The following is a 22,431-nucleotide window of genomic DNA, read 5'->3' as shown; positions in this document are numbered from 1 at the left end:
GGAGAAGCATACAGAATGTACTAGTTGTCTACTTCTCATCTCTTGCCCTGCTTTCCTGATACCTTTGTAGCAGCACTATAAAGAAAACACCACAAACCTCCCCTCTCACAGCTAAAGGAGATACATATCCTGTCCTGTAGGTAATTTTAAAGGAGGTCAGCATGAAGCATTGTTTAGAAAAAATTTCAGACTGGGAAAATTCCCAGATAATCGAAGCAGAGCATAGATCCGACAATTTAACACAGTTCAGAATGGTTCATCCCCCCCCCCCCAACACACCACCATGGCAATTCTGTGCATCTTTCTTGTTGTGCCTATTTCACTTGCTCACCATGAACACTCAAGTCATATTTCTTGTCGGTTACCCCTGCCACATTCACGGCAATGCACACATAGCGGCCAGTGTCTGACACTTGAGCATTTTTAATCCGAAGACGCCGTCCTTCAGCCAGTATCTCAATTTCCCTCTCGTTGACTAATGGCCGTCCATCCTTCATCCAAGTGACTGCTGGCCGTGGAGTACCGTCTGTCTTGCATTCTAATGAAATATCATTCCCGCGAGTCACGGTTACATCTGATGGCTGGCTGTCATTGTCCAGTATAGTTGGACGAACTATTAAGAACAACAAAACAAGATTCCAAGTTTTCACATCCGGGTTCTGTTTCCAAGCTTTAGCAAAAGAAATTACAAATATAACCATTTTTCTTATACTTATAGATAAGCGGAGTTGGCAAAAATTACAAGAGATCGTTTGTTGGTCTTATTTCAGGCCAGGAGATAGAACCTGATCATTTTTTTGTTCCGGTTCAGTCCACTGATTCTAAACACTGGCTTAAGATTTGATATACATAAAACAAAATTTAAAACAGAAACAAATTCTGGGTATAGACATATGGACAACAGTAAAACAGCCTTATGTCGTATGGCCGATCTGCAGCAGAGATAGATTAGTTAGATTAGATAGATTAGTTTTCTCTGCATGGAAACCAGGAAACCCCAGATTTGAATGGGAGCATCCATGCTTATTTTGAGCACAGCGTGTGGGCCTCCCAGGACCTTTTTTGTTCTGGTTCAAATGAGGAGCTGTGGTTTGGTTGCGGGTGGAATATCCATGTGGACACTCTACTTGCAGCAAATACAGGAAGGCGGTCCGAGCTATACAGGCTGCCTTCAAAATGGTGGACCTAGGGTCCACATGTCCTCTTTTTGTCCTCTTAAAAGGTCCCACCAGTTTTCCCAGCTGAACTATACTATAAGCTTAAGAGCTGCAGGCTTAACAGGAAGGGGGAAGGGAGGGTATTGCTAGATTGTGGGTGGGCCCAGTGTAATCTTCATGTTCCTGTACTCTTGCACAGACTCAAGGGAAAGAAAGGGGGGAAGTGGAGCAGTGAGCCCTTCAGAGTGTGGATACTGTTCCCTCCTGCTGTCACAATGACTGCTTCTATTCGGTGGAGGAATGCATTTCCACCACCCCGTGTTGAAGGCAGTCACCATTTTGCTCTTTAGGAGTTTAGAACATGATTGTTTCCAAACCAATAGAGTGTACAGGCAGTTTTACACAGTTACTTACCATATACTTGCAAGATATATTCCTTCCTTGCTACTCCAGCTACGTTTGAAGCCACACAGACATAGGAGGCTGCGTCTGACTTTTCAGCAATTGAAATCTGCAGCTGCCTGCCTCCAGATAACACCCTGATTCTTCCTGTTGGGTCAATCAATAGTGGAGAACCTACAAGAGATATATTTTTCTATTAACAAATTTGAGTCCAGTTGTACCTTAGCGACCAACAAGCTATATAACAGAGGAATAAGATTTTACAAGTCCTCTAGTGTTCTTTAAAAAATGGTCCACAAATGGAAACTGGCTTTAGTGTACACTCCATAAATTCAGCCTAAATCATGACATTCCTGTCCATTTCATAGTGGATTTAAGAGATCTACATGCTTTGAACTTTAGGGACTTCAAGGTCAGGAATTATGCACACACAGGTTGCCGGCTACAAGCTGGGAAATACCTGGAGATTTTAGGGGTGAAGCCTGAAGCGGGCAGACTTTGGGGAAGGGAGGGACTTCAATGGGATATAATGCTGTGGAGTCCACCTTCCAAGGTGGGCATTTTCTTCAGGTGCAATTGAAGATCAGTTGTAATCTCAGGAGATCTGCAGCCACCACCTGAAGGTCGCCAACCCCATGCACACAGAATGAGGAATCTTTGAAGATAGCAAGTGCTATTATGAGATCAAGTCATGGCCTTCCCTTTGCAAGATCTGAGCAACGTTGTCATCATTAATTGATAGGGTTGCTATCAGACAGAAGTGACTTTATAGCACATGTAAACACAAAGATTTATTGTCTTCAATTAAAACATATCCACTATATTGCATAGGTCAGGGGTAGTCAACCTGTGGTCCTCCAGATGTTCATGGACTACAAACGCTGGCAGGGGCTCATGGGAATTGTAGTCCATGAACATCTGGAGGACCACAGGTTGACTACCCCTGGCATAGGTGACTATGCAGAACAAGGATGAATCTATCTCCCCAAACTATGGCTCAGATCCAAATTGGGACTCCATACAGCTGATATTTTAAAAACAAGAAAGGGACACAGATCTCCAAGCATCTTGTTTAATGAGGTCATCTGCCTGTAGTTAATGTAGGGTTGAATGTTTGAGTCTAAGAAACCTAATCCTTTTACCTCATAATTTCAACTAGTTTTGTTGCTTCCTGGTCCACATTGCACCATGAAATTCTTGGAGCTGGTGAACTATTTATATGATATGTTTGTATTTTTAGGGGAGAGTGCAATGACTGGTCTCCTGTCCCTTTACTAAATCACCCTACTTTCCTTTCCAGACAGTCATTTTAGAGACTGGATATGACACATACACATTTATGTCTTCAAGAGAGATAATTCCGGTCAACACCTAAATCTCCCTCTGCCTTTCTTTGCTTCCTTGTCCATTCTGGGCATTTTAAGTGAGTTTGGGTGACAGCATTTTCAGAATAAGGGCTAACACTTTGGCAAGTCCTACCTGCATCACAAGACTTGTTTCCTTTCAGACAGCATTCCTGGGGGGGGGGGGGTAATGAGTGGTTATTTTGTTAGCAGGTGGAGAGGATTGTGAGTAACTGAGTTGAAGAAAGTGTCAAGACATGTGGAATCCTTGGCGAAAGGTGGGGTAAAAGTATTTAAAGTAGGGTTTCCAGGGTTGGATAATATCTGGAGATTTGGGGTGGAGCCAGGAATGAGCAGGATTTGGGGTGGGGAGAGACCTTAATGGAGTATAACTCTATGGAGTCCACTCTCAGGAGCAGCCATTTTCTCCAGGGGAACTGATCTCTGTCACAAGGAGAGGAGCTGTAAAACTGGGGGATCCTGATTTCAAGAGATACATTAACAAAGGAACCCAGAGAGCCAGTTTGGTGTTGTGGTTAGGAGCGCGGACTTCTAATCCAGCAAGCTGGGTTCGATTCTGCACTCCCCCACATGCAACCAGCTGGGTGACCTTGGGCTCGCCACAGCACTGATAAAACTGTTCTGACCGGGCAGTGATATCAGGGCTCTCTCAGCCTCACCTACCCCACAGGGTGTCTGTTGTGGGGAGAGGAATGGGAAGGCGACTGTAAGCCGCTTTGAGCCTCCTTCGGGTAGGGAAAAGCGGCATATAAGAACCAACTCTTCTTCTTCTTCTTCATTAACTTCTTCGGAAGTCCTCATAAAAGACTTCTGCTTACCATTTTTTCTCCAGCTGAGAGCTGGTGGTGGAAGCCCGCTGGACTCACATATCATACTGATGAGGTTTCCTTCAATTACAGATAGCTGAGTCAGTATATCTGAACTGTAAATACTTGGTGGCACTAGGGAAGGAAAATGTTGGGGTTGGTGGAATGAAATAAAAATAACAAAAAAAAATAGATTAGCTCTGGGCCACAAAGAATATAAAGAAAAAAATATAAGCAAAATCTCAGATAAATCTTCAATTCAAGTAATATTTTTACAAGCTATATGTCGTAAGCAATACATATAAAATGAGGGTCCTGGTTTATTCAAAATATTTAAACTGCGCAAAACCAGGGAGAAAAACACATTTCCATCTGACCCTCATTGACTTTCTTGGTGTTTTAGACATAAAACAGATACATGAAATTCAATCCTGGCAAGAGCAAGGCTTTATATTGCGTTACACCAACTTTAAACCTCAAGGAAGAGGTCCCGCTTCAAACCAGTACAGTCTCCAAGAGGCAGAGCCTTTAACGCCTGATCAGCAAATGCTACCAGTTTCTGGAACTGAAGATACCTCTGGGGAACAGGCTTATGTTGGAAGCTAGAAACAGTCTGGATCCACAACACAAAAGGCTGTCCAGCACTGCTCCCAACCCCAGTGTGCAAGTAGACTATATTTTTCAAAAGTTATCCCACAGATGGGCTTCACAGGCAAATCCATGACTGGGAAGGATAATGCTTTTACTCAAACACACTTTTAAAATAATCTAGATTCCTAATGAGTGGAGCCTGAATTTATCTTCAAAGGTCACAAAGAGAATTCTTTGCAGCACAAACACTGTCTATCGTGGGACATCATGGTGTTCATGGGACAAAGTAAAGCAGTATACAGAAGAAAGGAGCAAGTGCTCACTGTTAAATTCACCACGACAAAGAGAAAACTCTCTGAAGGGTAATGAAAGAGGTCACTCATCAACCAAAAGGGAAGCTTGTGGCCAAGAGATCAGAAAGTGACTGAGACTGGGAACAACAGTCATGAAGAAGCTAGAAAAGATCCTTAAGGACATGTTGCTAGCAGCCAAGATCAAGATAACTCATACTATAGTATAGGTGTGGAAGCTGAACAATGAAGAAAGTTGATTCATTTGAAATGTGCTGGAGGAGAGTTTTACAGATGCCATGGATGGCCAAAAAGACGGATAAGTGGGATCTAGAGCAAGCCTGAACTCTCCCTAAAAGTCAAAATGACTAAACTTAGTCTATCATCACATTATGAGAAGACCAGTGTCATTGGAAAAGACAATAACGCTCGGAAAAGTTGAAGGCAGCAGGAAAAGAGGAAGATCCAACATGAGATAGACTGATTCAATAAAGGAAGCCCCAACCCACAATTTGTAAGATCGAAACAAGACTGTTAATGATAGGAGGTTTGGGAGGTCATTAATTCATCGGATCGCTATAAGTTGGAAGGGACTTGACAACACACACATGTAATTCGCACATATACAACACAAGAAAAGTGAAGGGATAAAAAGACTGCATAAGCCATGCCTATTCAACTACTCATTTATGAATTCAGACTCTTATGAAGGGTGGCGAAGGAAAACTTGTTTTACTAATGTACTTTTCTGGCATACCCTACCCATTATTTCCTGAAAACCCCACCAAATGGTTTCTCCCACTCTGAAAATATGCTCTAACCACTAAATGACAGCACTACTTAAGTAAGCAATGGATTCCTCTTCAGATCATTAGAGGCTGTCTTAATCTATTTTTGTGAACTGTGGAACACCATCCTATCTTCCTAACTGGAAAAAGACCGTCATCGGGATTTCTTCATGTATTCTCTCAAGAAATCGAAGGAGACAGGTCTTTTGAAGTATAACAGTTGTGATCAGGAAGGTTTCTTAACTGCTTCCCTAAAATGTGCCTAGGAAATTCCAGCAGCACCCATTCATGTCTGGTTGAAGCACCCCTTCATGTCTGGCTGAAGTGTCATTTGTTACGACTATGGTCTTCACAACTTTTCCAAACCCAAAATTCAAATATAGCAGGAAGAAGAGGAACTAAAGTGATGACCTCGCTAGTGTCAAGACCATGGCTATCAGCAAGAGAGACAGGAACAGAAAACACAAGATGAGCACCAGAAGGTATAAGATAGAAAGAAACCAACTAGAAGAAAGCGCTATGGTGAAATATAGTTGAGTGACCTTGCCTGGCTGTCCAGCAAATCCTAAACAAGAGACATAGTTCCCTTCTTCTCTGTTCATGCAAACTGGTAGCAAATAAAAATGGTGGTTCTCTGTGAGTCACCTGTAAGTCACAATCTATGGGCTGAAGTTCACTGCTTTATGGGAATTATAACAAAGGCTACAAACCTTACCCCATACGTTGACATTGTAATTCTTTTCAGTTTTCCCAGCCACATTTGTAGCTTCACATGTGTAGCGTCCAGCGTCCTGGGCTTGTGCTCCTTCAATCTAGCAGTAAAAAAAAAGAATTTTCACCTAGTACTTCGTCAAGGGCTGATCATGGTTCAGCAGTTAAACAGAAGTTCTTTCAACAGGTGCTTCCCAGTGTTCCTTAAAGTAAAACCTTTGTGTGCTGGATTTCATGGATCCATTTCTCCCCTGATGGTGCTTTCCTCCACTGCAAGGAGTCTTCTCTAGATGGCGTGTCTGTTGTCTAACCTAGTGATGGATCTGTGAGAAACTTGAGCTAACAGAATGTGCACTGGAAGATTTGAATAAGGGGGTTCCAGAGACACAAGGCAGAGCTTAAACTAAGAGAAGTTGGTAGTTGACAATGCTAAACTGCTGACCATAGGGAAGTTAGTCATAAGAAAATACAGATCTTTTAATTTACCTTTAACACACTTCCACCTGCAGTAATGCTGAGACCTGGCTTCTTCAGCAAGGGCCGACCATCCTTCATCCAGTCCAGCGTAGGTGGAGGAATGGAGCTGCTTTGGCAATGCAGTTCTATAAGTTCTCCCACAAGCACAGAGACATTCTGTTCATTTCCCATGATGTTTGGGGGAACTATAGGAACAAATGTTATCAAATTTAATTCCACCTCGTTTAACTGCAACAAATGAGGTTAATACCTTCTATAAATCAGCCACCATTTGATGCCGGTCATAGAACAAAGTGTTATTACAGAATTAAAGCCTAGGAAAAAGCCATGCAATCTAATTTCATCCACCTCCCCTTCGCTGGCAGCCGTTAGTTCAGTCTGTATTCGTTTTTGTCCAAAAATCTGATTATCTGAACATTCTGAGTATCTGTTAGCTTTGCTAGTTATGCATTTGTTTAGGGTATGTCACAGGTGAACATCATCTTATAATGCCAGGTGTGACCCATGTTGGCAGGTCAGATGCTGGTATCTCATTCCCAAACTTGCCCCAGTGAGGTGGGTTTCACTGTATGGATGGGGAACAGGAGCTGATATAAACAGGACACGATAGCCTATCCATAGATGAATTGAGATTTAAACCCTGGGCCATTCTGATTTTTAACTTGAATTCATCTTTGTGTTGTTAGTCTTCCAGAGTGATTGTTCTCTGTCTTTAAGAACATAAGAGTAACTATGCCGTATTAGACCAATGGTCCATCTAATTCAGCATCCCATTCCCAACAGTGGCCAATCAGGTGCCACTGGAAAGCCCCCAAGCTCCCCAGCATTTGGCCATCATATGCTTTCTGCCTGTGAACCCAGTGGTCTCATTCAGGTGTCATGGCTAATAGACCTCTCCTCCACAAATATGACCCCCTGCTTTAGAACCCATCTAACTCAGTGGCCATAACATCTCATGATATGACTTCCATAACTTGAACTATTGCATATAAAGAAGCACTTCGTACTATCTGTTTTGCATCTAATGCCAACCAGCTTTATAAAGCCTCCCTAGAGTTTACTACTATGGGGAGAGAAAGAAAGGTTTCTCTTAACCACTTCCTCCATAACAGGCACAGTTTTGTAGACCTCTGAAACACCATATATCAGTCTTTATTTTGCCCCCCCCCAAGGCAGTGCACAATAGCAGTCTTTATATATTTCCCTCCCTAGACGTGTTTTTTCCTAAGGGCTTCCGTAGAGTCCTTCATTTATTTTATATGGCCTCTTGGTCCATACATGTGTCCATTATCAGTGTCTGTTAAGCTTCTGTCTATGTAAAGGATCTAACATTACAAAACTCATTATATAGTTATTGTATGTTGTACTTGTATATATGCCAGACTATTGATAAAGGCAGTAATGCCGGAACACTAATCAAATGTTGAGGCACTAGTGTGTTCATAGGATTTGATTTTGTCTGAGGCTATGTATAAAACCTTTGGTTGTTTTTAAATTCATATTGGGTTATTAATAAAGACTGGTATTTTTATAATGACATCATATTTTAGAAATGAAGTGGTGCACCTTGTTAGGCCTATAGACATTTCCTTTTGTGTTTCCCTTCTTTTGGTTCCTGTCCTTTTCTGATCAACATTCTCATTAATGTGGTGAACCATTCCATTTGGCCCAATTCCATGCTACTTTGGTAACAAATCTGATCATAAATAAATTTCTAGAAAAAGACCTATTCCAACCTGAATTATATGTTTCCTGTCCTCTCCAGGGCTGCATAACCCACATGGACCGTTTACACACTGGGAACTTCACTGCCCCAGCTCCCCTGCAGGAGAACAAATCGGGGGCGGATGAGGTTCACCAGGCCAGATGCTCCCCCATGTGGGTGCAGGAGGTGTTGGGGGAACCTACCACGACTAAAACTCCAGCCTGCAGCCGGCATGAAACCTCCAGTGCGTAAACGGTCATGGAGGGGCATCAGAACTGTAAAAGGTGGTACAGTTGCCAGGTTTGTGAATGGGGATGGAGTCTGGGGAGAACAGGGACCTTAGTTGGGTACAATACCACAGATTCCACCCTCTAAAGCATCTATTCCCAGGGAACTGATCTATGCAGTCTGGAGATGAATTGTACTTTCCAGGGATCCCCAGCTCCCACCTGGAGGCTGGCATCCTTAAGAGAGAGTCAGATCATCTGCAGACTCATATTTTTCTTTACACAGGCCAACGATACGAGACCCGGTCACACAGAAGACTCTCCAGCACCACCCAAGTAACACGTGAAGCAGATTTCAGTACAGTCTTGCAGACCTTCTTTGGTATCTACAGCAAAATGTCAGTGCTGAATCACTTGGTTCAAAGTTCTGTTTCTTTCAAAGTTCCTACAACTATCACAAGTCTTCCCTGTTGAAGCATGCAGTAATTTTTCAGTAGTTCCTACAACTATCACGTTTTCCTTGTTGAAGCATGCAGTAAATAACACTATCCAGTAGAACCACAATTTAAAAAAAACAACCTCTGTACACATTTAACTGTGAACAATGTACCAAATGTAAACAAAACAGAAGATATGAATGACCCCATGAGGCTAATCTCTGCCCACTGTACATAGCATATCTCAGGGATAAATATTGTTAACTGGCATGGATTGGGTCAACAATACTGTTCTTCAGAAAGCAATTAACACTGCCTTGCTGTTCTTAGCAGAGGAGGCATTAATCAGGGCAGCTGATTGCATAGCTTGGAAATAATTTAAGGGAAAGTCTGGCCTCCGTGGATAAGAAACGTTAACTGTTTGCAATCTCCATGTTTATTTTACTCCCTTGGTGCATTTGCAAAGGCCAGGATTAGTCATGACTGCTGAGGGACAGAACCGTTTGGCCCCAGCATTGCTGAAAAGATGATTTATTGGCAAATAGTTTACCTCAAATAGCTTTTCCTCTCTGTCAAATGAGCTGGGCTGCATTCAAAGAAATCCAGAGTTTCAAAATCGGAAGCAACACTTGCATCTATTTGAACTAAAATAAAACTTTTTTTGTGGGAAAGAAATCAAGATTTGCAGCCTAGAAGACATTTGGCAGGGAACTTCAGTCAATCCTGGCTCTCTGATAAAAGATGTGGTTGCAGAAATGGGCTTCTCACACGCATATATTTTATTTTTAGGTATGCTCGTAAGGTCTGATGGGGGGAGTTGCCATCAGCTCATAGCTGATTCATGGTGACCCCATAAGGTAGGGATGCCCAGCCAGGGGACTGGAGACCCCAACAGTCCACAGGAACTTGGGATGGGGTCTGTGGCCTTTCCCCCTCCTGCCTTAATGGACTTGGCCACAATCTAGGGAACTGGCCTTTTCCATTGCTCCCCCTCCTGAGCATGAGTGATTTCTCTGGTGGTTTCTGCACCTGGGAGCCTGCCTGCATGTCTACTCCCCACATGTCACTTCTGGGGGTGTGGCAGAGAGGAGTGGCCATCTGATATCACCCCCAGGGCTCCTCAAAACCTGAACAAGTATTTCAGGGGCTCTTTCAGGGGATCAAAGGCTCCCCCCGAGCCTTCGGGGGAAGGCGGGGTATAAATATAAATATAATAATAATAATAAAAAAATAAAAAAGGCTGCCATAAGGTTTTCAAGGTAATAGACATTCAGATGTCATTTGCCACTGCTTGCCTCCATGCCACAGCCCTTGGAGGTCTCCCAGCCAAATACTTGCCAGGGCTGACCCTGCCTAGTTTCTGAGATCTGGCCTGGCGATCCAGGTCAGGGATAAATGAATGACCTCACATAAAGAATATTTTGAGGAGTAATATATGTTTAAATAATAATGTCTTATTAATTCATAGCTTTCATTGACTGTTTCTGTCTCACTAAGCATACAGGTATTTGCTTAGTTCTAAGATTTTCCGTTTATAACAACTAAAGGCCCTTTTAGATTTTTTTTTTAAACCTCTGGTTGTTGCCCAGATGCTAAGAGGCAGGTGCATGAGGGTGTAATCTTTAAATGTCTCTTCTGGGTTCCCCAGTTAGTCAATGAAATGTCTTCACACCTGTGTTACGAAGCTCTAGGGACAGCTTAGGTTGGTGTGTTGGGTGGGCAAGAGGAAACAGACAAGACGCAACATTACGCCACACCTCAGGCCTGTCTAACGCAAATGGTTCGACTAGCCAAATCCCACACCCAGCAAATCCCCACAAGAACCACAGCTATTTTCTCCTGCTAACAGCATAGACTCAATGCAATACTAAGCCAGCTCAATTAGACAGAAAAAACTAAATAGAAATAAAAAATCCCACAGACTTGACAAGCCACCTACTCCAAAAGCATACAGCTTGAACATGACAGTAAAAATGTTGTGCATTTATGCATAATTGCCTTTCAATGCTCCGGTCCCAAAGGAAGGAGTTCTTGTGCTTTAAAAAGCCAACTGTCAAAACATACGTAAGAACACATGATCTAACCCAGATGCACAGTAGCCTGAAGATGGCTCAGTAATGTATAGAGTATGGTGGGAGTGCCATAATCCAGAGTGGGAGACTATGAGGCTTAATAAATCCCCAGGACTTTATGTTTGAGAGGCTTGCCTTACTGCATGAATTGTTTGTACTATAGAGCAGTGGTCCCCAACCTTTTTATCACCGGGGACAATTTTACTAAGGCCCTGGGGGGTAGTCTTTTGCCGAGGGACGTTGCCGCCTGAGTCCCTGCTCCACTTGCTTTCCTGCCAGCGCCCCTGATTTCCCGCCGCCCACTGGGGCGGCACTGCCAGCAGCAGCTTCCACGCCAAGGGGGAGCCCCAGCCATGGCGGCCACTGGAGAGCACCAAAGGTGAGCCGGCGGCAGAGTGGCAGGGCAGCCTCCGAGGCAGCAGTCGGGATGAGGACGAGGAGGAGCTGCGGCCCAGTACCGACTGATCCACGGACCAGTACTGGTCCCCGGCCCGGGGGCTGGGGACCACTGATCTAGAGGGTGATAATTATTTCATACTCTGCTATGATTCAGTGTTATTTTCTGAAACAATATTGTCCTTTCAAGGTGGAAAGAACTTTTGGGGGAAAGCTGTACTCAGCAAACTGAATTCAGCACACGTGATTAGCCAACTGCAGAATTACAGTCCTGCATATAATACCTGTCAAGAAGTAAACTACCACCATGGAAATTGGTGGTACTACTCTTTCACTAATACTTTACTAATGCTTTACTACTACTTCACTATTACTTCACTATTATTTCACTACTACTTTACTACCACTACTGCTTCACTATTACTTCACTAACACTTTATTATTACTTTACTGAAGCTGTTTTAAAAGTTTTTTAATGGGTATTTTAATGGGGATAAGACTATTGTGACCTGCCACGAGCCTACGGGGAGTGGTGGGAAATAAATCTAAATAATAATAATAATAATAATAATAATAATAATAATAATAATAATAATAATAATATTCCAGAATCATCACACACCACCTTCAAAAAGCTCTCTCTCATCTCACCTCCCCCTAACTCATTGGAGGCACAAAGAGCACAGTCCCCATAGATGTATTCAATGACCAGAACTGGCTGGACAATATGGAAGCAGGTGGTTCTTCATATATCTTGGCCCCAAACCATTATGGGCTTTAGTGCTCAAAACCAGCACTTCAGTGAGAAGTGGTATACAAATTGAATAAATGATATACTAAAAGGCAATCAAAATCTCTCAATACAGAAATAACATGCTCACTGCATGGGGTACTTATCAACACCCAAGCCAAAACATTTTGGATCAGGTTCATTTTCTAAGTCATTTCGTGAAAAATGCAGCTTCAAGCTTTTAAGGTGTCATAAGATTCCAATGTGTAGAAAGAGATTTTGTGGTGGGACTTCTAAAACTGCTGGATCAGAATTGTAAAAGTTTTGCAGCAACACTGCTTTTGTGATTAACCTGCTATGATTTCACATGGTGTAATCATTAGAAAACTAAAATGAGATGTACAATTAAGAAAATATGTTGAAATACTGAAGATGGAATAGACATTAGAAGGTGATAGAAGAAGAAGAGTTGGTTCTTATATGCCGCTTTTCTCTACCTGAAGGAGGCTCAAAGCAGCTTACAGTTGCCTTCCCTTTCCTCTCCCCACAACAGCCACCCTGTGAGGTGGGTGAGGCTGAGAGAGCCCTGATATCACTGCTTGGTCAGAACAGCTTTATCAGTGCTGTGGCGAGCCCAAGGTCACCCAGCTGGCTGCATGTGGAGGAGTGCAGAATCGAAACTGGCATGCCAGATTACAAGTCCGCACTCCTAACTACACCAAACCGATAGTAAGATTCTATCCCACTAACATCTTAGGCAGCCTCCGAGACAGCAGCCAGGGAGGAGGATGAGGAGGAGCCGCGGCCCGGTACCGACTGATCCACGGACCAATATCGGTCCCAGGCCCTGGGGTTAGGGACCACTGCTATAGAGGCTTTAATGGCCACAGCATTACAAGTCAAATTGATTTTTAAGAGGACCACTTTGTTCTGCTTTGGAATGCAACTGGAATTGTGCACACTGCCAGGAATTAACCATATTGTTATTAAACGAGTATACTTTCGGCCCATTCAAACACCAGCCTTTGATACTGCTTTCTTGGTTCACATTGAGGACGCTGTAATGGGCTCTCACCATGGACTGTGAGATCAATGTCTCTTTGTTTCTCCCCTGCAGCATTTACGGCCACACATGTGTACCTTCCCGTGTCGCTGATCTGAGCACTTGTCAGTGCCAGAATGCGGCCGCCAGAAAGAATCTAAAAAGGGAATAGAATTGTTAACAAGAGGATGAAACAACTCACAAGCATAATTCCATACTCAACGCCCCATTTCTCCTGCTTCATGCTTTTATTTACGCAATAATATGTCAATATTCTTCTAAATGACTTTTATATTTGTATTATTGTGCATCTCCTCTTCAGGAATGTGTCAAAATTTCCCCAGAACAACTCTTTTCTTTGAATGGCTTGTCTGTTAACTCTGCCATATCTTCACTTAATCCTAAAACAGCCAGCAGGAATCAAATTCCCATTTGTTCTATGGGGTCATATCTTTACTGTGGATTCCCGAAGAACAATAACTTTGGAGAAGCAAGTGAAGGCTTAGGGCAGACAAAGAATTCTGTCCTTTGGCAAACAAGCCATAGGTTTTCCATGAAAAGCCATCTGTGGGACTTCCTTTGTGGGAACCAGTTCAACATCTTACTTAGAACCCAAGATTGGTTTCATTTGATAAATTGCTTTAACTAGCTCGGTGCAATGCAAGCGATAACCTTTGTGTCAAAGTACCTGGAGTCCATTTGAAACACTAGAAACAGGGCTACCATCTTTCAACCATGTCAGAATGGGAACAGGTATTCCACGAGCTTCACATTCCAATCTCACTGGATTATTAACCACAACAGTCACCATTTCACTGTTGCCAGAAATAGTGGGTGGAACTAAAAAGTTGAGAGGGAGAGAAAAATTCAACTGTGGAAAATATACACACATAAACCAGAGTTGAAAACCCACAGGATATCTTCTCCACAAAATTTCAGGTAGGAGAAAAGCTTCCTGTTGTATACTTGATTTGTATTCTCATTTGTACACTGTGCAGGCACACACATTTAACAGGTCAATAATGCAGGTAGCGGGCACACATTGGTGGCAAGATCTGTGTGCAGCTTTACTGATGGGTCCACATACCTACCAGTTACAGATCTAGGATCATTCCTCATTATAGTCTCCGTCTGACCAGTTTGAGCCCTAAGCCAGACACTCAGCTCAGAAAATTATACTCATTTCACAGTTCACAGACATAATATCACCAACTGCAGTTAATTCCCCAATTCATATATTGGTTATAAGAATCATATTAAAGAACAGTTTATTTAGTTCATGTTTTGATAAGTCTGCCAGGATATCCTCCAACATTCCAGCACATCCCACTGTGTTTAAAATAAAAACAAACCCCATGATGGCTGTGGTCACCAAGGACAGGCAGCAGATTTACTGCTTATCCCAAGATGTCCCCCTTATTTTCTTTCCCCATGTAAGTGAATGCTTGTAGGAGTAAATAAAGTTTACATTATGAGCACACTATTGCAAAGGAGAAAGACTTTGCACCATTTAAGGGCCCTTGTGTTCTATAAGCTGTCCCTCCACACACACACCGTCTCATATAATGAGAAATGTTTGCTTGTACTGTGTACTTAATTACTAGTCCAAGTGTTTTGAGATTTGCTTTTTTCCCCTCTTTCCCCACGCTTTCTTGGCTCAGAACTACAGATAATATCCCTGGCGCCAAACATTTCCTAGCAATTAATGACTGGGTGGAGTTAATTGCTGTTGGCTATCAACGTCTCCCCAGGAAACGTACTGTTTAAGGTCACTATTTAAAAAGCAACTGCATACAGGTTTTTTTTAAAATCTTGCTCAATGAGAGAACGTAGCCCAGGCAAGTCGGCATGCCAAATTCTAGGAATGGGTTTACAGGCCTATTTCTCAAAGAGGCCGTTAGGGACCACGCATCTGTGAAGATAATTGGTTGAGATGAGCAGTGAGAGAGGCACTCCATTAGGGCCATTCTTGTGTTCCTGATCCCAAGTACTGTGGTCACGGTACAAAAATCATTTACTGGATTGACAGCCCATCCATCCTTTTTATGTTTTATGGAACTTGTTTTTTTATTATATGTTTTTTGTATTATATATTAATAAATGTTAAATTTGCTGATTTGAACTGTGATTTTTTTAAAAAGAAACTTTGATATCAGGTGTGGAGGGGCTGGTACCCTTAGGGCCCCCCCCCCGGATTCCAGGAGTTTTCTCCGCCTTTGTTTCTTTCTTGTTTGCTTACCCTCACCCTTGATGTCAGTCAGCAGCTGCAAGGTGTACAGAGCAAAAAATATGAGTGACATCTATAATATTTGAGGCCTGCATATTCAGCAGTAGGAGGACTGTCTTCAAACAGCAGGTGGACCATGAGTCAGGGGGCTGAATAGGAGATAAACAAATGCCCAGTTGCATTCAGCCTGGGGTGTATGGGGGTTTAAAATAATTGGGCATTAATGTCCCACTGAGCATGTCAAAGGCTCCCTTTATCCATCAATGAATCACCACTGTCAAGTCCAAATCAATTTATTTGCTTTGAGTAAGTTGGCTGTCGAGGCCCTGTTTGGGCCAGGCAAGAAGCTACCACGATGACAGCCCAATCTTGTTTCTTCTCTCCACTGGAAGGGCCAGACCCTTTTGGGGGGCATGTTTGCTTCCCCATCTGCCCCATTGCACACAGAGCACCTCCCAGCTTTGGAGGTTGGTCAAGGCTGAACAAATGGAATGGGAAGCGAAAGAAGATCCCCCTCCCCCTGCACCATGGCCCCAGTCTGAATCAAAGGCCCCCACAACAGCTCCAGGGGTCTTTTAAGAATGACAGGTCTATTCATGGATCTTCTGAGGTCATGTCTCATTTGATCCTGCAGTTTGCTGAAATAGCATCTTCCAGACATGAATACAGTGCAAACTTCTGTCGAGTACGGAATGGAGTGGTTTCCAATTTTAAATAATGGCAGCGCTAGAAAATAAGCTTTCTGCTTTTCTCCTGTTTTAACAAGTACCTGGCAGATATTAAGTTAATACTACAAAAACTTCAAAAGACCAAATGAAATGAAGAGAGGTGTTCTCCCTGCACCATCCCCAGCTTCTCTTTTTATGAGGCAATATTTACCGTGAACCTGAAGACTGTAGAATAACTCAGCCATTCCTGCCGCATTCACCACAGTGCATTTATAAATGCCAGTGTCGGAGATCTGGGCTCCTTCAATCTCGACAATCTGACCTCTGTTCAAGAAACTGATGCTGGCAGTGCTGGCGAGAGGTCGGTTATCCTTGTACCATGTGATAACTGCAAAGAAAAACAGGCAAATGGGACTGAAGTACAGACTAAATGTAGTCATTCTGTATAAATGTACATGATCCTGAATGAAATGAATATTTAAATGTCACCCAAAGCTGCCCAGATGGAAAACAAATATTCTGTGGGTTTTCTATGTTATACAGTTCTCGGGTGGTTTCAGTTATTTTCAGTGTTATTCTCTTTCACTCTGTTTGTGAGTGGTCTTTGGATTATAATTACTTGAAGCTATTTGTAGGTTTAATCCTAGTGGGGTAAACCAATTGTGTTGATTTACCCCACTATAATTAATACAATACAAAGATTTCAATTCCTGCTCAAATCCATAGTGCTCGATTAAGTCTTTTTTGGGGGGAAGGGGGTAGACTTTCTAAATTCTTATCTTTAAGCCTCATTTTCCCATCTGAGTAATTGGAAATAATAGTACGTTACTACACAGGATCCTTGCATAGGCAAATTTTATGAATTTATTGAAGCAAATATGTCACCCACACATGCTTTAGTTTGAATTCTCCTGCATTTGTAGGGATACCTGCCTCAATAATAAGACATGTTGCATTTGTCTCATGAGGCAAATAGCTCCAGGAGGTAAATGAGCCCAAGAAAATAGAGCAACGAAAAAAGATTCTTTTTTTTAATGTCCCCTTTTATTGCCACGGCCCAACCCAGCTGCTACTAAGTTGGCTCACACAAGGGAACCGCTCGTACATATCCAAATGTTATGTATTGTTTGGGACTGGAGTGTCTCATTTTTGAGATCCCAAACAAAAGTGCCAAGAGGAACACAAAATTTTCAGCAGTATTTTTGTTGCCCACTCATCTCCTGGTCTCCTCACTCGGCCATTTGGTTTATGGCACCACATATTACGATGGAATTTCATTCATAGGCCAGGCAAGTGTTCCTTGTCATCCAAATTCTTGAGGTAGCTTCTGGATTCTTACCACACTATATGACCATAAATATGTCAAAAAGTTCAGGGCAGCTTTCACAGAAAGTCTTGAAATGCATGTTCATCACTCCGTGTAGGAAGCGATGACTTGCATGTGTGAATGAGACAGCACAGAGGAAATACCACAGACAAAAGCTTTTTCCTTAAGATTTTCACATCTGTCAGTGGAGACAGTTCACAAACTCAGCTGCAAGTCATCAAATGCTGAGTAATGGAGTGACACACACATATATGTAAAGCAGTTCCATGGAAATCTGTTTCTACATTTACAGGGTGAGAAGAAATGGTGAGGAAGCAGGAGCCAGCGAAGGTAGACCAGGCCCCAAAGCAGATTCCATTTAGTCTCCACGTTTATGGCATGTTGTCTCTGTCAAAGAAATCAACAAAGCCAATTCTGAAATCTAACAAATTCTTCAGGCTCACTCCTGTAGCCTCTAAATTGGATTGTGTAAGACGTTTGGTGCATTGTTCATAGTTAATCAACTGGTATGATCTGTAAATCAGTGAGTTCCATTCTTACTTAGTAAAAAGAGCTCCTAGGGGAAAGTGGTTTGAGCACCCTGTGCTTAGTAGATCCACACTTTATGTGATAAATTTTTAATGCATGATGTATTGCTAACATTGCAACCTTGTTCCAGCCATCTCAGTTACCGGAGGACTGCTTCTCAACCTCTAATCTGAACTACAAAACTACTTCAGACGTTAGGGCCAGGGTGAAGCTTTAATCACAGCCAACTCACAAATGTCCCTTCTCCCACCAAAGTTGGACTGCAAATATTTTAACAGCACTGCTTCCTGAGCAGGTAGAATGTCCATAGACACTGCAACAACCACAATAGACTATAGCTGGATCACAACTGGTGTGGACGAAACTTCTACTGTAGCAGCTGTCTTAACAGAGTTCAACAGAAGCAGGATCAGGTTGACTGGTTAAGTGTAGCTGCCCTCTTCCAATTACCCCAAATTATATTAAACTGATTAATTTGGGGAGCCTTCGGGGAGGGCGGTATATAAATCTAAATAAATAAATAAATAATAAATAATTATGGTTTCTGATTTAGAAGAAGAAGAAGAGTTGGTTCTTATATGCCGCTTTTCCCTACCCGAAGGAGGCTCAAAGCGGCTTACAGTCGCCTTCCCATTCCTCTCCTCACAACAGACACCCTGTGGGGTGGGTGAGGCTGAGAGAGCCCTGATATCACTGCCTGGTCAGAGCAGTTTTATCAGTGCCGTGGCGAGCCCAAGGTCACCCAGCTAGCTGCATGTGGGGGAGCGCAGAATCGAACCCGGCATGCCAGATTAGAAGTCCGCAATCCTAACCACTACACCAAACTGGCTCTCTTTAATTGATTATTTATGGTTTAATTGTTGAAGATCATTTTTGAGGATGAGTATACCTGGCTAGCCTGATTTAATCAGATACTGGAGGCTAAGCACAGTTAGTCCTGGCTTATATTTGGAAGAGAGTCCTCCAAGGAACAGCAGGGTCATGGTGTGGAAGCGGGCAATGGCGAATCACCTTTGAACATCTCTGGCCTTGAAAACCCATTGAAGTTGCCATAAATCAGCTATGACTTGACAGTACTTTCCACCACGCCACCATGCCTGGCTGAGGAGGGAAGGCATGGTATAGCCTGATCTCATCATCTCGGAAGCTAAGCAGGGTCAATACTTGGAAGGGAAACCACCAAGGAAGACTCTGCAAAGGCAAGAGGAAACCATCTCTGCTTCTCATTTGCCTCACCATAAGCTGCTGTGGCTTGACAGCACTTACACACATACCTGGCAGAGGATTTCCAGAAGCTTTGCACTCCAGTTGTATTGGATTGTTCATAACCACAGTCTCGTTGATCATCTTCCCTGCATCCTTCAGACTGGGTGGCTCTAAAAAAGGAGAAAAGCATGGCCTTAATGATTGTTCAGCCACACTGTGTACAGACTCTTCTTTCCTGTGCTTGGCCTGTATGCTGCAGTTTCCATGACCTTGTCACAGAAATACTAGATTTTTTTGCGGGAAAGAGAACGTTGCTGTGACTCAGAGAACGGGCCATGAAAACATACTGCCACATGCAGAGCAGCTCAGAATCTACTGGCGTTTCGACCTTTTTTCATAGGATGTTTTTCTTGGGTGCTTTAGGATGGTTAGGGCTGATCCTGCGTTGAGCAGGGGGTTGGACTAGATGGCCTGTATGGCCCCTTCCAACTCTATGATTCTATGATTCTGTAGGATGGGGTACCTCATACCACACACATGGAGTCAATATCGGGTTGGGGAATAGGAATGGAGGAAAGATACCATAGCTTAGGGGGAAGCAACCCATGACCCATGTGCAAAACAGTGGCATACCAGACAATTTAGCATAGCATTTACGTCTTAAAAAAAACAAAAAAAAAAACAAGCAACCAACACAAGCCCTTGAGGTATTGGCAATGCTGGGAGAATGTGATGCGCATAACTTATGTCATCATTACCTCTGGACATGTGCATTTGGATCCAAGCCTGGCTACTAGTGCCCTACCAGTCCTCTGACCATTTGGCCACAGTGATCCATGGAACAGTCACTTCCAGATTAGACTTCTGTAACTTGCTCTACGCAGGCCTACCCTTGGCTTTCATCTGGAAATGGCAGCTGGTACAAAACACGGCTGCTAGGGTCCTCACTAAAACACCCTGGAGGGCCCACATTCAGCCGGTGCTTCGTCATCTACACTGGTTACCAGTCTGCTTCTGGGTCAAGTTCAAGGTATTGGTACTGACCTTTAAGGCTATATGCGGCCTGGATCCCACTTATCTGCGGGACCACTTGGTTGCTTATGCCTCCTGCAGGGCTCTTCGCTCTGTGGATATGAATTTACTGGTTGTCCCGGGCCCTCAGGACATCCACCTGGCCTCGATCTGGGCCAGGGCTTTTTCAGTCCTGGCCCTAACCTGGTGGAATGAGATCCTGGAAGAGCTGAGGGCCCTGTCCAAGTTGTCCGTTTTCCGCAGGGCATGCAAGATGGTGCTCTTCCACCACGCCAGTGTTTTCATCAGAGGATCCCTCCCCCAATGTCTATTAGATCTGGCTCCTCGCTCCCAGCGGTAGAAAACTTGACCCACCAGGTGAATGGGGAGGAGGAAGGAGGGAAGGGATTGGAGATCATATGTTGAGTAAGAGGTCGCCATCTATCTATTTATTTATTGTTGTAAGTGGTGTTTATGGTGTTTTATTGTATTTTACTGTTTTATTTTGTGTGAACTGCCGCAAGACCAATGGAAGAGAGCAAAATAAAAATAAAATTAATAAAATTAATAAATAAGTTGAATCTCTGAGGCTTGGCTTTGTCTCGGTATATCTGAGCGCATGTGAGTCTTGTCTCTCCATTCCCCGCCTAGCCACATCCATTCCATTTGTTGGCACACCAACATCATCACAAGTAGTTATAGAGGTTTTGGTCTTTGGGCCCAAAAAATCATTTCTACCAGCTCCAAGATCAGTTCCTACACACCTCAGTTTCTCCTCAGGATAGCCCAGAGTTCATCAAAAGACATCAGGATCTCTATCAACCATTATGAATATCTGGCAAGTATGCCAAGTAAAATATCACTGATCCATGGGGGGCGGGGGGCAGATATTTCAAGTCTACCAGGAATTGGATTCAATATTAAAGAATCCTTTGCAAGATTTTTTTTCTTGGAAGAGGCCTTCCTTCAGAATTTTCTGACAATAGAACTTTGTCTTGTATTTTGACGGATGTTTTGACTCCCATGCCAGGCATACAACACATTCTACATGCATCTATAAATGACAGAATTTGACATGATTGTGTCCAGTCTACATAATCACTCTGACCTTCTGTTAGAGAATTATGCTAAAGGCCTCAGAAACAAACAAAACAGGCAGCTCTTCCACAGGAGGGGATGGGACAAATCCAATGAAGTATGCAGCACAGGTAACAGAAATATAACCATTTCCTCCACACTACATTTCCATTCTCAATCTCCTGCAGCACTGTATCTGCGACATTGAGAAGAAGATAAGTAGAACTAGGCTTTATACCCTGCTTTTCACTACCAGAAGGGGTCTCAGAGAGGCTTACAATTACCTTCCTCTCCCCACAACAGGCATCCAATCAGGTAGGTGTGGCTGAGAGAGACTGCTCTGGGAGAACAGAACTATCAAGACTGTTACTAGCCCAAGGCCCAGCTGGCTGCACATGGAGGAGCAGGGAATTAAACCCGGCCTGCCGGATTAGAAACCGCCATTTTTAACCACTACACCAACAATAGTAACAGGGGTGCACACAGGTCAAGAAAATGGTGCAGGAGGAAAGGGTTATGCCTACTATTCATCTCACCTCTTCATAGTTGCTATTTATCAATTTTTAAAAAGAAAAATGGATGAACCAATCATGTATCATCTAATGTTTTCTGGTTTGCCCAGTTTAAACAGAGTGAGGATGATTTTTCTTTACTTCATTGAAGACCAGCAGGCACCTTTGGTAGACGTGGCCATACCCAGAGCTGTAACAAGGTCAAGGCACTTGCCTTGGGCACACAATGATGAGAGGTGCAGAGAAATATATGAAACCAAACAGGTTATTATTACTTGTGTTATGTATCTATTACCTTCTTACCAAATTAATTGCTATGGAACACAGGGGGTATAATTTTATTTACTTGCCTCAGTTGCAGAATTAGCTAGTTATGGCTCTGACCCTATTTGTACCCCTCTGAGGGGTGTCTGCAGGGGTTAGTCCTTGTGCTTCTCTGGCCATTTGCTGTGTACAAAAAAAATTACACCAAAACTAGTCTTGCACATTCCCTGGCCTAGTTCTCACTGAAGTGATATGTCAAGGAGAAAGCTTCCAGTTTTGCCTTCTTTTTGTCTTGCTGCTGTTCTATTTGGAGGTAACTCTTCCTGTACTGGATAAAAGACTCATGTGAACCATCACTTGAAATAATTTATAGCCCAGATGTAGGTTTACCACCTCAATGAGAACTGGTCCTTAGC

General features: G+C 43.0%; 1 protein-coding gene across 2 annotated transcripts in view; it reads right to left on the bottom strand.

Moving 5' to 3' along the window:
• HMCN1 (hemicentin 1) overlaps nt 1–22,431 on the bottom strand; it is a 287,686-nt gene that overhangs the window by 102,731 nt on the left and 162,524 nt on the right. For both annotated transcript variants that reach the window (XM_077332660.1, XM_077332659.1), the window contains 9 exons: nt 19,220–19,321; nt 16,302–16,478; nt 13,884–14,035; nt 13,229–13,352; nt 6,596–6,771; nt 6,114–6,210; nt 3,742–3,864; nt 1,572–1,733; nt 332–613 (listed from right to left, as the gene is read on the bottom strand). In XM_077332660.1, the coding sequence (XP_077188775.1) occupies nt 332–613; nt 1,572–1,733; nt 3,742–3,864; nt 6,114–6,210; nt 6,596–6,771; nt 13,229–13,352; nt 13,884–14,035; nt 16,302–16,478; nt 19,220–19,321 (1,395 nt within the window). The remainder of the gene's footprint in view (nt 1–331; nt 614–1,571; nt 1,734–3,741; nt 3,865–6,113; nt 6,211–6,595; nt 6,772–13,228; nt 13,353–13,883; nt 14,036–16,301; nt 16,479–19,219; nt 19,322–22,431) is intronic.

This window comes from Paroedura picta, chromosome 4 (assembly GCF_049243985.1).
Source record: "Paroedura picta isolate Pp20150507F chromosome 4, Ppicta_v3.0, whole genome shotgun sequence".
Classification (NCBI taxonomy): Eukaryota; Metazoa; Chordata; class Lepidosauria; order Squamata; family Gekkonidae; genus Paroedura; species Paroedura picta.
This window is presented reverse-complemented; position numbering and strand designations above follow the sequence as displayed.